Source organism: Drosophila rhopaloa, unplaced genomic scaffold (assembly GCF_018152115.1).
Source record: "Drosophila rhopaloa isolate 14029-0021.01 unplaced genomic scaffold, ASM1815211v1 contig_163, whole genome shotgun sequence".
NCBI classification, from domain to species: domain Eukaryota; kingdom Metazoa; phylum Arthropoda; class Insecta; order Diptera; family Drosophilidae; genus Drosophila; species Drosophila rhopaloa.
Genome location: NW_025335043.1, coordinates 1,379,625 through 1,395,093, shown reverse-complemented (window position 1 = coordinate 1,395,093; position 15,469 = coordinate 1,379,625). Strand labels below are relative to the sequence as shown.

Genomic DNA, 15,469 nt, shown 5'->3' with positions numbered 1-15,469 from the left:
ACCTGCTGCCCCGCCCCTGGAAAACCGCCCATCGCCACCAACCACCGCCCCCGCTGCCCGGAAGTATTGTTCCAAATGAAAGCGCGCGCCTGTGGCTATGCTACAGTATTTCTCCACTCTTTTTTGTTTCATGTTTTGTGCCAGTTGGCAAAACTAAAAAGTTTCCTCCAACCAAGCATAACTGCTGGCCAACTCCGCCGGGAATTGTTGTGGCCAAAAGGGGGAGGGGGGGGGGGCCGGGCGGCGTTCGTTGATTTTTTAATTTAATTTATGCATTTTCGTTGTTGTCCCTAAAAAAGTACTTCCCCCATTTGAATTATCGTTTGAGCTTTATTGAACCATCCGCCTCTCGATTAACTTGCAGCACTTGAACAATCTGCTGGAGCACTATCTGGAGCCCATGAAACGCGAGACATTCCTCTCCAATGCCGAGATCAACGCTCTGTTTGGCAACATCCACGAGATCGTCACATTCCAGCGCCAGTTCCTGCAGAATCTGGAGGAGTCCCTGGACCTGGAGCCGGAGTTCAACAAGTTCGAGCACTGCGGCCAGTTCAGGGTGCGTTGCAAATGGTAATTTAAGTGCCGTAATAGTAATTGCATTTTCCCGGATTCACAGAATGTGCTCTTTGCGATTGGCTCGGCTTTCCTCTATTACGTCAACCACTTCAAGCTGTATTCCTCGTTCTGTGCCAGTCACAGCAAGGCGCAGAAGGTCCTGCATCCAAGTGAGTACTCCTTCTCAGAATTACCCGCAATTCCCAAGACAAATCAAATTCGTTGGGTATAGGAATTAATTTACATACATCAGAAAAAAGGCAGTGGAGAACAGAATATAAGGGGCAAAAATAGAGGGAAAGAAATCTTGAAAAATTATATTTAAACTTTTATTATCAACATTACAAGAAATACATTTGCATATTACAAAAATGAAAGTAGGCAACGTAAATTAAATATAATAAGTGTTTGGAAAATAACTTTTTTGCATAACTAAATTGAGATAACTCTTAGAAAACAGAAGTACAATACTTCCCACATTTCAAATATCTAAGAAACCTTAACCTTATTAACAAAAGTGAATTAATTGACTTCTTAAATGCAAATTAAATGCAAACACAACACTAATTAATGCAAGAAAGAATTGCCAATAGTCCTAAAAGCATACCCAAAGTTTTCCTAGACCTCATTAACATTTCCAAAGTGCGTTACCCCAACGAAACGCACTGAACATGTGTGTATAGCCTTTCTGAGAATAGTACCAACTATTGCAATCAGCGTCAAGCGTCAAAGTCTATTTGAGTTTCAGTTGAGCAAGAAACTTGTAAAAGTCAAACAACCGAACCGAACCCAACCGAACCCACAGAGCGAACAATTGGCAAACTATACGCTTCAATTGTGCCACGCCCCGTGCCCGCATTGCGCCCACTTTAAAATGATTTGCAAGTTAAATGAATAATTACAACCGCAAATGCCGACGTCGACGACAAACCCCCCCCCACCCCCTCCTCTGCAAGTGGAAACCGCAAACTGAGGGAAAACTCCCAACCAAAAAAGGGCGTGATGGCTGGGGGTTTTTCCGAGCATATTCATATTCATGCCAAGGCAGCAGCAGCGGCAACTGTCAAGTATCTTTTGTTAATTAAACTTGTAGAATTATGACACGCTTACAAATGGCGACCCAAAACTATGCCAGGGCTTCAGAACTTCTGTGTGGGGAGGGGGGGTTGAGTTCGGGTAACTTGGGTGTTGGATGTTGGATTGCAAGGGTGTTCTTCCACTAAACTCGCCTTGCAGTCAGCCGTATAAAAGGCAAACTGATGCGCGACAACATGTCATAATTAAATTAGACTTAGACTAAGCTTAAAAGCTCTAGAGCAAACAGCTGGCAATACTGGTTGTATGCAAAACCATGCCACTCTGATTGATGCGTCCATGGATAGGATGGGATTTGCAGCTAATCAAAAGCGTTGAAGGTAAAAAATGTATGCGCAATATTTACAATCAATGAGCCAAAGCGTAGTCAAGGTAACTGGAAGGAGGGGGGTTTAGAATCTGGAAGCATCATCCACTCGAGGGTGGAGCCCCTGCGCCCGACTGTTGCATGAAATTTTATGCAAAAAGTTGAAAGGATAATTAATTATAGCAAGAAGTGCACTTAAGTGCCTTCGTTACGTGCAAGAGCTGGAGAATCCTGTTGCGGATTCGAGGGATATTGAGGGATGGCAGGGTATCGGGGAGGTGCGGGGAGGGGAGATTGTCGGGCTGGCAGAAGGACAAGCAGCCAGCGACAGACGCTATTAGACGTAAATCTGCTCCAGCTAAAGTTGCAGCTGCCTTTCCTGCTGCAGACAGGCTTTGACTTTGCCTTTATCAAAAGCTGCACGGCTGACAATAAGAACAAGTTAATGACATTTTCTTGTCGACGTTGTGACGCTGTCATAGCCGCTGTAACTGCATATCCTTGTGTACCTTGACTATCCCCACCCCCCCTCCCCTCCCACCCATTGACTCTAATGGGCCAACGTTGCAATTAATTACACCGACTCGAACGAGCGTCCATTGAAATCGAATCATTTGGCAAATGTCTCAATTTGCATTTCAATTCTCCCATCAATTCTGCCATCTCCTCGCCTCCAGACGAGGGCAATCACGCCCTGCAGGAGTTCCTGGCCGCCCGGAATCCCAAGCAGCAGCACAGCAGCACCCTGGAATCGTATCTGATCAAGCCCATTCAGCGCATCCTCAAGTATCCTTTGCTCCTGCAGCAGATGCGCAACCTAACAGATACCCGGGCCGATGAGCATGTCCATCTTTGCGGTATGTATAGTAGTGGATGGGAAATGGAATCCCCCTGACCCATGTTTGTGTGGATCTTAATCCCTACAGAGGCACTCAAGGGCATGGAGAAGGTGGCCGAGCACATCAACGAGATGCAGCGCATCCACGAGGAGTACGGCGCCATTTTCGATCACCTGTTCCGGCAGCATCAGAAGTCCTGCAAACAGCCTATTGATCTAAGTCCAGGTGAGAAAATATAATATAAAAGTAGATATATATATTAAGAATAAGTTAAGTGTTTCAACTAAAGACAAACAAAGAATATGATTTGATAAACTATTTCGAAAGTCTGAGAATCTTTCCCGAAATACAAAAAAAAGGTTCTATGACACTGATAGATTTTTCAAGAATACTTTTAATAAACCTTTTCCAAAATTATCAGAAATATTTGGGATATTTTTATATTTTTAGATTTATTTTTAGATATTCGCTTCTTTTTTTTTAAGTTGTAATTTTAAATATTGTTCAACCTCTATTATGAATGTTTTGCAGGAGATCTCCTGTACTATGGAGGAGTGGAATGGCTGAACATTTCGGACTTTCTGGGCAAGATCAAGAAGGGACTGGAGCTACATGCCATGTGCTTTGTTTTCAAGTCGGCGGTGGTGTTCCTCTGCAAGGAGCGGCTGCGTCAGAAGAAGAAGTTGATGGTGAGAAAGGAACCCATTCCATTTGGTTTTTGTGCAATATCAACACTTTTTCCTTTCCTCTCAAACACAGGGCGTGTCCAGTAAGAATGCGACCAACGAGGTGGAGATCATTCGCTACCAGGTGCTTATACCCGTAACCGAGGTGCAGGTGCGCGCCAGTTCGGCCAAGGACATGGACTCGCACTTCCTGTGGGAGCTGATCCACCTGCGCTCCCAGCTGCAGCGCCGCTCCGAGAAGGTCTACGTGCTGTCCAACAGCACCGCCGACTTCCGCAACGCCTTCCTGAAGACCATTCGCCAGATCATCCGCGAGAGCGTCCGGAACATGTCAATTCCGATGAAGAACTTTGGCGGCAGCTCCGGCTCCGTCTCCGGACACTCCTCGCAGGGCATGGGCAGCATGGGCTATGCGGGCAACTCGCAGACACTGGAACGACCCAAGCAGCAGGTAACCGAAGGACCCCACACATTGTACAACTTTTAATTTAAATATTTTACTTGTTATAATGATATATATATGATTTATATGGGGTTAAGAAAATTCCTTGTTATATCATAATTTTTTGATATTTTTTTGAAACTATATTTATAAGGACATTTAATATAGTTGTCCATTCTTGAATGCAATTATATTTTCTGTATCATAATTAAGTAATTAATGTTAATTTAAAATTAAGACAATACTGATTAAATTAAGAAAAGGTACTTGTAAATGGTTATGTTTATTTAATTTTTAAAACCTAATAAAGCAGCTTAGCTTGTTTTCTAACTTGTTTCTGGGATATAATTTCACATTTTGTACTTAGCTATAACTTAGTTTATTAAATTTTGCTAAATATATTAATACATTATTTTTCCTTAATTGTTCTTCCCAGATCACTATTGTTCATGGCTCGCACACTCTGGGTAAACCAAAGAAGAAATCCGGATCGCAACGCCACTCGGCTGGTAACATTGACTATGACAATTTGTCGGGCAGCCAGGAGGCGGACGACCTGCCACCCAGTGTGGGCGTGGTCCACTACGCCTCCGGCCACGCCCATGTGCAGCAGATGCAGCCAGCCGGCTTCCGAGGTCGCAGCAAGACGGTGGGCGACGTCACAGGTGAGTTGAAGCCCAGTCCCGATGATCACCATCCTGTTGAGATGATTGCTAACAATGCCTGTCACCGCACCCCGCATCATCATACGCCGTGCCATAAAGAATCCACCTGCTCTTCCCCAGAATCCCATCAGCAGCAGCAACAACAGCAACAGCAGCAGATGCAGCAGCAAGGACACGCCCATGCCCACCCACATCCCCATCCACATCCACATCCGCGGGAGCCACCGCCACCCCCGATCCGGCAGCCCCATCTGCACCACCACAGCTCGGACATCGAAAGGATCGATCCTGGGACGAAGTCGGAGGGCGAGGAGGACTCGCAGCAGGGCACAATCAGGCCCAAGGCCACACTGGGTCGAACGCCCAATCACCTGACGCTGAGGTGAGTCCAGGAATTCCCTATAACTAGCCCCTACTAACTGGTGTTCTGCTGACTAACTGGATTGATCCCATACAAAATAACTGCTATGTAGGCTCCGAATTTATTTATTAACTCATAAATATGAGAAATGTTCTTCAATTTAATGACATTTTCATTAAAACGTCCCTTTTAATTGCATACTGCTCAGTTTAACAACTACCAAATAAATTTCATTTTTTAACATTGCTTATAAATTGCAATCTATAAAAGTAAATTTAATTCTTATTATAATTTCGGAACTAACAATCAAATTTTGCATAATCTTTATTTTTAAAATAATGCCAGTTTGTAAAAACTTAAAGTTTTTAAAGTTTTCTGCCGAATAGTAGCATTCAGCATAATTAATATAATCTATCATTTTAATTCATTTCATTTATTTTAGGTAATTTAAGTGAGCTCTATTGTTTCCCTGTAATTCGATTTCATTTTCGAAGTCTTTAATTAAATTTGCTCGCTTGACGCTTTTAAATGATTGAATTTCGGGATTTATAAAACGATTCATTTTACACAGTCAATTAACGTAGACATATTTCAGCGGAATGGTTAGTTAGACCACCGTTTATTGCACTAAATCCAGTTAGTCAGTGGAAAACCAACCAGGTTCAAAGGTCCCTGAAGTAAGCTCGACTATTGCTTGACCCTGTGAATTTATCCCTTTCTCTTACTGCTCGACCCGCAACTTGTCATCTGCGATTTGCGAACCCGAATCCGAATCTGAATCCGAATCCTGACAGCACCACATCGACGCTCTCGGTGGGCAGCACCGGCAGCCAGGCGCGCCTGATACAGTCGTCGCATCCGCCGGCCAGTTACCAGCCGGTGCTGATGAAGGACCTAGGTAAGCCCAGCCCGGACGAGTCGGAGCTCGAGTCGGAGTCGGAGGCGCATGCCGCCCAGGTGGCGGCCTCCTTTAACTTAAGTCTAGGCAGTAGTGGTAGCTTGTTCGCCTCCGATCCCCGAGAGAGTCAGACCCTTGCCCATTCCCAGTCCCACACCCACACCCACTCCCTGCATCCCTCACCGCGTCAGTCGCCGCGTCAATCGCCGCGCCAGTCGCCCAAGCAGGATATCGAGGTGATCGAGATCTTCGAGAGCGAGGCGGAACGGCTGGCCGCCTCCCAGCAGGTGGCCGTCGTCCACCAGCATCCTCCTGGGGTCCAGGCCAGGGAGTCCGGGCATAGACAGCGACGTGACCGCGACCGCGACCGTAACCCGACCGAGACGGACGCCACAGCCCGGTTCATGGACAAGCACTTGAGTGACCTCGAGCAGGAAAACCTGGCCGATGGCACCTGCGACATTGTGGCCTACATGGAGAGCCTGCGCGAGAAGGCCTTCGATCCGCAGGATCTCACCGAAGAGGCTGGCGATCAGCAGCAGAACGACTCCAGTCTCTCGCCGGAGCCACAGACCATTGTGGAGAACACCCAGCAGACAGTGGTGGTGGACATCGAGTCACCTTCGAGGCCCGCCACTGAATCCGATAGCACCGGCACCACCACAGGACCTTCAGAGCGTTCGGGTGATGAAACGGAGGAGGAGGCCACCACCAGTTCGCTGGCCTCGCACATCGTGGTGATCGACAAGAAGGTGGACAAGATCTTCAAGGCCAAGTCTCCGGAACGACCAGCCTCCACTAAGGTCAAGGGTGGCAGGCGGCAGATATACATCTCCCCGGATCGCTGCAAGTCCCAGGGCAGCTCACCAGTGCGGATCATCAAGATCAAGTCACCGAGGACTAGTCTGAGTGATCAAGGCAAGCGGTTGAGTGTGTGCTCCTCCAGGGACAACTCACAGGATCGCCTCTCGGGTGGCCGCAGGACACCCAGTCCCCGTCGCTCCTCCGAAGGTGGTGGCATACTGAAGCATCCCAGTGGACCGGCCCCTGGCATCCTGAAGCCACCCTCCAGTCCGGCCAAGTCGAAGAGTCCGGATCGGAGTTGCCTGAAGAAGGGCGGCCCATCGCACGTTTACAGCGTGGAGACCCTTTCGCCGAGGGTCTCGCCCAGGGGCAGTATGGATCACCTGTCGCCGGACAGGGGCATGACCGGCAGCTCCTGTCTGCGCCACTCACCGCGCAGTAGCTTCGATAGCCACGGCGAGTCGGATCACAATCTGGATGTGCCGCACGGCAGTCGGAAGCGGAGCATGTCCGCCCACGGAAGCTTCGAAACGGGCACACGGCCCAGGGCCCAGGAGACATACCAGTACTATCCGGTGTATGACAACCAGACGTGCAGCGATCACTACGTGGCCGCCGCACCCACAGGAAGATATAGTGGCGGTGGTGGTGGTGGTGTAAGTAGCAGGAGCCGGCTGAGCAAATCCCTGGAGCGTTCTACTTCCAGGGACAGCACCACAACAAGCAGCTCGTATGGACACAGGACCTATGGCGTTTCCCCGGAGCGCAACTATGTGGTCTACAGTTCGGGGCCACTGCGCTCGCAGTCCGCCGAGAATACGTTCTCCTCGCAGCCCATATACGATCCTTTGCCCCGACACCCACCACAACCGCTGCACCAGGCCCCGATGCACCACCAACAGCAACAGCAACAACAGCAACAGCAGCAGCAGCAGCAATATGTGAGCTATGCCCAGGAAATGGGGGGATATGGTGGCTGCCAGCATGATCCGCAGGGAGGCTACCAACTGAGCTCCTCGGCACCGGAGTACACCACTTGCATCGACTGCCTGTACCAGAAGAGACCCTCCTAGCATAAGTCCCGCGTGCGGCAGAGTCGCACGCGGAAGAAGACGCCCCGTGGAATGGTGGTGGTCAGTGCCCAGCCGACGGCCACCGGTGGCATTGGATTCGTGCCCGAGATGGGCTCCGCCGAGGCACCCGGCGGCTGTGTGGACTGTCACGACTACTTCGAGATCCACGTCTAAGGAACTCCATGCGAAAAGGACCGCCACTATTTTGAAACCAAATGATGAACAGCCGCAACCGTAACAACAACAACCCGAAATGCCTCAACAAAACTAATTTTAACCGAACTCAGCTCAGATATACGTAAACTCACACGACGCAAACTATAAACAAGGTAGTAATCAAAACCGAACACGAACTTCCAACACAAGGGATTGAAATCAAAAAGACCTAGCCTACAGTATAAACAATCTACTAAAGTTCACAACAATAAGTAATAGAAGCGAAGGATGCACTCTTAAAAAATAGCAGAACGATGATGATGGTTACCCATGCCCGTATTCGTTGTATAAGTGTTAGCCGTAAGTCACCAAACCTGAGCGTAGTTAGCTCTTTTAGCGCAGCATATATATGTAGTTCATACCGAAAACTAATCAAAGGATGTGGGAGCTACTAATCCCGAAAAGGGAAAGGTTGCATAATTGGTGTGTGCTACCGTTTTCCAGTTAATTATTTAAGTTGCAGCCGCCGAGTGGAGCGCGAACATTTCGCCGTGATTTACACACTCACCAAAACACAGGAACACTCACACACACACACACACGCACACCCATACACACATTAACAAACAAAATGGCGGAAGTTCCGCTCGCCTCGGGTGGCAAGTAGAAATATTACGTATACGCCGCGTTGCACACACAATACTCAAGTGCCGTAATTACGAGGGCAAACAACAGAAAAGAGCAGTAGCAGCAGTAGCAGCAGCAGCAACTAAAACTAATGTTGAAATTCATACTCGCACTCAAGTAAACTACTAAGAGACAGGCAGACAAACAAATGGCAAACTCAACTTGAAACATGGATGGGAAAAATAAGACAGCCAGGAGCAGATAAAAATAAAAGAAAACACACACACACACACCTTACAGCCTCACAGGTAAAAAGTTAGCCGAAAGTCGCTAACTAACTATTAGCAGAGGTAGTAAGGGCGCAGGGGAAAACTGTGTCATTTCCGCAAATGAAATCAAAAATTTTTAATTACCCATCTGGCGAAATGGATATGCAACTGAGCTGGCTTTGGGTCGAGTGCCAATATTCCAGGGGTTAACATGACATATACCTAACAAGAGTATACCTATCGTGGGGATTATTTACATAAAGGACAAAAGGAAAACTAGAAAATAACAAACATTAGTTAGTTAGAAAATTTTGCCAATTTGCACGTTTGTGCGAACGGGCATCGGTGTGTGTACCAATAATGTTGTGACAAATAATTTGCATACATATATGCATATGGTTTTTTGTATGATTTTTATAGGTTTTTATAGATATAAACAAATATACATGCATATACAAGTCGACGGGCAAATCAAATGAAACAGTTTCCGCATGGGTTTTCCACCATTTCCGTTTCACATTTCAATTAAATCAGCAAAATACAATAAAAGGAATACAGATCAAATGGGGATGTATTCAGAGAATGATAATCGTAAGTCGTACCTCAATGTTCAGTAATGGGTAATCAAATTATATGTACACCTAGGTAGCTACAAAAATACGCGTATATAGTATACATAACCATCCTCCCTTTTCGAGGCGCGGGTCGGGAATTCCCATTAGATTCCTTGGCCCAAGCCGCAAAACTCTCGACTAAATATAGAAAACGGTTAAGGTCAAACAAATTTCAGGTTGTTGTAACAAGAATTCAAAGCAGAATAAAACAAAAAAACAAACCAAAGGAAAACGTAGTCAAAATAAATAAGTTTAAGCTTCAAGAACGTTTACAGTTTACAGTTTACACTGGGCTTCACAGCAGCAAAATCAAAACAATATAAAGATAAACAAACATTCTCAAAAATCAAAATATACATCGTAAATACGGCATATATACAGCAGCATATACAGCATAAATGTTAAACGAAAAATGGGAATCTGAATCCTCGGAACCCAGGAAAATATACGAAAATAAAGGCAAACTAAATAGAGATAAGCGGAAGCCGCAGACAGCGAACATTTAAGAGTAACAGAAAAACTAAAACTAAAACAAATATCAAATTTAACCGGTAATCCTTGTGTGCACACACCCACACGGTCAAACACAGAGATCCACTAAACAAATAATCGAAAAATCAACAAACTAACTGAACACTTGAAAATCAAATGCGTAAAAACTAAACTAAAGCGAGCACACATAACTAATAATGGAAACTGCAAACTAAATTGAACTAACTAAAGCGAACAAAATCAATTCGAATGCAATTAACGAAATGGCATATGAGATAAAAGTAAATACATAAAGTACACAAATAAATAAATATCAAAGGCGAACGGACAGCGACTAGAACTAGAAGCCCATAGAGTTTATGCACCGATTTCCTGGCCCATCCCCAGACTCTCGAAAAACCCCAACCCTCGATTAGTTATGCATTTAAATTTGTTTAGTAGTTGCTTAGCAGGTAAGTGCAATATTCATTTGTAATTAGGCAAACGAAGCTTGTTGTCGGAGATGAGTACTTGAATTGAATTAGTAATTAAACAATTTTACGGGTGATATTTCGTTTTGTCTACACACAATTATCTCAAAGATAACTAAAACCCCAACCACATGAAAAATTGACTCGAATAATGTTGAATTCAGTTAGATATATAGTCGTAAGTCGGAGTCAGAATTGGAGTTACCTTAGGCATGTTAAGTTTCTAGGTTTTATTTCCCGCCCATTCGATGCATTTGTGTGTATCTCTTTATAGCGTATCTGTGTATCTGTTGTGTCTGTTACAAACACTTGATATTATTAGTTGGCATCGCTTGATTAACAAACAACTTACCTGATAAAACAAAAATCGTAATTTAAATCGATGAACTTTGCAAGTTTTCCTTTTCAATTAAAACGTTTTGCATTTTCTCAATCAAATCTCAAACACGACAAATGTCAGAGTGTGCCGAAGATCTAGAGCCAAATCTTGTACTGCTGAATGCCATGCCAACCGAAAGAGAGCAATGCTAATGCCAAGTCCATTATAATCGATCTATATATATTTATCTAACTATATATGTCTTATGGTTACACACACGTGCCCCACAACTCAACCAGCCACCAGCCACTCCACTTCTCCCCCCCACCCCAGAATCCAGAATTTATTCGGCATTTTTTCACACACAGAAACGCAATTATTTTCCAGAAATTTAATTTTCTGTTTTCGTACAACTTTTTGTGTGCCAAACTAAATAAAATTAAATGAAATTGAATTTTATGAAACTCTCATCTATGCACAACTTTATCCATCGTTTTTGAATCACGCTCTTTGACTTTTGCATTTGGAAAACTAAATTCGAAATTAGCAAGTGGGTTAACTGAAATGCGAAACAATTTCAATTTTACCACTCTCTTCACCACAATTTTCCAAATTATAAACTCCCCTTTTCACCCCATATATGTACATAAATTTTCCCCTTTCATTTTGTATACCGAATTGGAGCCCTTTATCAAGACACACGAGAAACAGAAGAGGCAGAACGGAAAATGTTGGCATAAAATGCAAAACTTTTGATCTGAAATTCGAAAATTTGCCAAGTCACTTGCCATAGTTGAAAAGCTAAACTAAACAATCAAAAATGTATGTAAACTAGAAAATGAACCAAGCGATGTCAACATTTTAGCCAACAGAACTCTACCCAAAACCCCTTAATCACCAGTATTAGTTGTTGAATTAGCTGTTAATCACTCCCACTACCCAGACCCAGTCCCCAAAACTATATCAAGTAGCGAACCCCGCTTGGAGTAGTGCTCATTACATTAAACAATAATTAGTTTTGCTTATATTTTTTAACCAAAAAAGCGCCCAAGGTGTCTGTCCGAAAGTGTTCGGCCACTTTGGGCACTTTGCATGCATGTTTTTTAACTTAACGAATCCGAATTGGCCACAATTTACTTATGAAAATCTGTTCGACACAATTGTATATAACCAAATGGAGTTGCTACTCCGCCCCACTTGCTCTTTCTAACTCTTTCGCTCTCTAAATCTATATTTTCTATCTGAATTTAAAAACGAAACTACAAATTAAGTTCTGCAAAACCAAAACGAAAATATTTCATATTTTTTCATATATGGTTTCCATTGTATCTTTTCTTTTCTTTCATTTAATTGTAGGGTCCCCGGTGTGGAAACCACGAGACATGATAAATTTAGGCACAGATCCACAGTCAACAACCCGCAAAGACGATGTGAAAAATTAAATCAGAAAAAGCAAAGCAAAACATTTAGTATCAAGCTAAGCAAGCATAAGAGCTCTTAACCCACAACTTCAATTCCTCTGTTCGATTTCTCAATTTTAACTAATCAAGTGTAAGGCAACAGCAACAGAAACAGCTAAAAGCAAGAGCAAAGCGAAAGCAACAGCAACAGTTCAAAGTTCAAAGCAGGCGAGGCGAACCCAAAAGCATTTTTCAAGCTCAACGCTGCGAAATGACGATGCATTGAATCACCGGCCATCGGTGAATGGATGTGGTTGGCTTTTGAAGAATGCTTGGCTTCGGTTTGTTTCCCCTCTTTTTTAATGGATAAAACATCGAAGAGTTTTTTGTCATTTTTACGTTTACGTTTACGTTTTTAACGAGAGATGCACCACAAAAAGGGTACGAGAGATCCTTTTTAGAAAGAAAAACTTAAACATAAATTAAAACCAAGAGAAGACTTTGATTTATATTGATTGTATTTAAAGTGCAAAACATATAATAAAAGCATAATTAAAGCGAAGGATTTTGAGCAGATTTAATATGAACTAAGGAAAAAGATTAAACAAGATTAAGAAATACGAGAACAAATTCAAATGCATTTGTCGCTGAAAAGACTTGAAAGTAAATTTCGATTTAAATACATTTATTGAGAAGAAGATGGTGACGAAGCTGTCAAGGCGAAGAGGAGGAAAACCCGTAAACAAATTGCAAACATTATATTTAGGATTAGAGAATTTAAATTATAAAAGTAAAACACTAAACAAAAGAACCCCAGAGAATTGCAACAAAAAAGAAAACAATGTCAAATGCAAAATAAGTAAAACCAAAAAGGGTTAAATGAAAAACGTTTTAGCCAATTAAGCCACACATACTGAAGCAAATCAACACACTCCTAATCGTAATGAGAAAATTAAAAATGAAAGCAGCAATGAAAATGTTTAGTTTGTAGGAAGTACACTGAAAAAATACATAAAAATACCATACAAAATCCACATACACATAAACGAAAAATAGCAAAAAATTAGTCAAAATGTTAAATCGTAAATTAAAAAGAGGAAATAATAATGAAGCGAAAATCGCAAGCGATTCCATGCAATATAATTGGTCTCCGGACCTCCACAAAGAATCCAATCAGCAAAAAACAAGAAACCAAAAATTAACTCAAAGCAAAGCAAACTCAACACGTTAAAGCGGGCAAACATTAAAATAAAATTATAAAACTATGCAAGAGAAAAAATAAAAGAAAATATATAAGCGTAAAGAAAACCAACACAAACCAAAAAAAGACGACACCTTCTAGCAGAATTACAATAATAATTAAGAACTTCACTTTGAACACTTTAAGAATCGAGAAACGATGACAACAGAATTATAGTTAAACAAAGGAAACCTATCCCCAGCCCAGAAACCCCATAGACAAAGGCACAATTTTTGAGAACTTAATTAAAAATACTTTTGATTTCCCTACGTCTCAATACCATATGGTTTTCAATTTTTGTAGGACGAATTTTTAGCAAAAAAAATAAAAATATATAGTCAAATACAATGAAAATTCTACCAAATGGGAAATAATAATTAATTGGTTGTGAATGCAGCTTGGATGTTAATTCGATTCAGGAACAATGAAATCCCCAATTGCTGAACGTTTGTTTATTCTTCCGGCCGTACACTGTTCGTGCGAGTGGCGATTGTCAATGGTTTTTTTCAGTGTACTTGCAGGCATTGTTCACCTTCATTCACAGGATAACTCATTCATTTTTTTACCCCCTAAATCCCATGGAACCATGTAGCAACAAATCGAAACATAATCAAAACATTTTTTAGGTTTCCAATCAAATTGAATTAAATATACAAAAGTAAACTTTAATTAAACGATGAAAATAAAATAAAAAAGAAAGTAATAATTGAAACTACAGACCATAGAAAGCTATAAGAAGTGGAGTAAATAGAAATTCTAAATGTATACAACAGTCTAATGATAGATCTTCATCTTCGAAGATGAAAGCTAATCAAACACGGGACAAACAAGGAGAAATTTACCAAATACCAAATCACAACATTTTAACATAATTTTTACAGTTTGTATAAGTTTGACAGAGGCAAAGTAAATAATAATTAATAATAAAACCACAACTCAACCAGAGACGGAACAGTCAGTTGGAAGACTTTAGCGAAATGAAATAGTTAAATTATGAAACTCATTTGATGGCGAATGAACGTGGCGTGAAACTTTTTGTACGCATTTGACTATTTTTAAAGCATTTTTATTAAATATATATACATAGTCACTATTATACGAATGTTTGAGAGACAAACAATGTACTCATTTAATTAAGTTCACGTGCACACGACGCACTGGAATCTCTTTTAACAAATTGTTATCGGATATTTGATTTGTTTGAGCGTATTGTTAGTTATCTCTTATCACACTTTCCTTTTGGCAACAGCAAGGCAGCAGGATACACGAGGGTAACAATTGCATATTAAATACAATTTATAAGTCAGCCACACGAAATCCAAATTCGAAACAATAAACAATAGCAACTGCAGCAGCATTGGAAACAAGTGTAGCCATTAACAATGGAAAACAGCAAGAAACGAACATTAAAATTCAATTTTTATTGTAAAACTTAAAAAGCAGCTGCAACAAGAACAACACAAATATAAAAAAAAAACATGCAATGAATGTTAATACTTTTTGAGAACAAAAAACAAAAAATATGCAAAAGTAAAGAAAAAGAAATACACAATGATTATACAATTGCAAATGCAACTTAACACTCAACATAAGGATAGTGAAAATGTGTGACAAATGATTAAATTACGAAATCCTTTTGAAGTGAAAACAAAAGAAAATAAAATGTGAAATTTAAAAAAGAAACCAACATCTTATGACTTTTACTTCTGAACTTTTTGGGGTTTCAGGTTTAAAAGGGGTACCGATCATTAAGTCGAACCATTTTTTTGGGTTTCTAAAAATATGCTCCATCAATAAACTGAACCTTTTTATTTCAAAAACTTACGTTTATTTATTAAAGTTTTAAATAGTAAAAACAAAACCAATGCCCATCCAGCGTTGCCCCATGAAGGGGCGACTCACACAATTTTTTTCAGTGTTAAGTTGTTTTTCCAAGGAAAATAATCGGCTTTTGCTAGTTTCTTGACATTTACAAAATGTATGTTGCCAGACCATCTCAAAAACAAGACATGCTAACACTAAACTCTACACGCTAGGTGGCGTCTTTTTCAACGATTCTGGACTATATGTAGACTTTTAAATAAGTTAGCGCGCCTTTTCTTTTGAAAAAAGGAAATCGCCATAATTATAAATGTTTTTTGCTTTTGGCTGCTT

At 41.7% G+C, this 15,469-nt stretch overlaps 1 protein-coding gene across 15 annotated transcripts in view; it reads left to right on the top strand.

The window, feature by feature from the left end:
* The window catches only part of LOC108047327, an 87,862-nt gene extending 72,860 nt beyond the window's left edge, over nucleotides 1–15,002 (top strand). For 6 of the 15 annotated variants that reach the window (XM_044458093.1, XM_044458092.1, XM_044458096.1 and 3 more), the window contains 10 exons: nucleotides 365–559; nucleotides 620–728; nucleotides 2,638–2,817; nucleotides 2,887–3,024; nucleotides 3,331–3,488; nucleotides 3,559–3,936; nucleotides 4,364–4,592; nucleotides 4,692–4,974; nucleotides 5,748–5,851; nucleotides 12,032–15,002. In XM_044458093.1, the coding sequence (XP_044314028.1) occupies nucleotides 365–559; nucleotides 620–728; nucleotides 2,638–2,817; nucleotides 2,887–3,024; nucleotides 3,331–3,488; nucleotides 3,559–3,936; nucleotides 4,364–4,592; nucleotides 4,692–4,974; nucleotides 5,748–5,851; nucleotides 12,032–12,117 (1,860 nt within the window). In that variant the 3' untranslated portion in view covers nucleotides 12,118–15,002. The other 9 variants (XM_044458090.1, XM_044458089.1, XM_044458083.1 and 6 more) reach the window with 4 other exon arrangements.
* The last annotated feature ends 467 nt before the right edge of the window (nucleotides 15,003–15,469 follow it).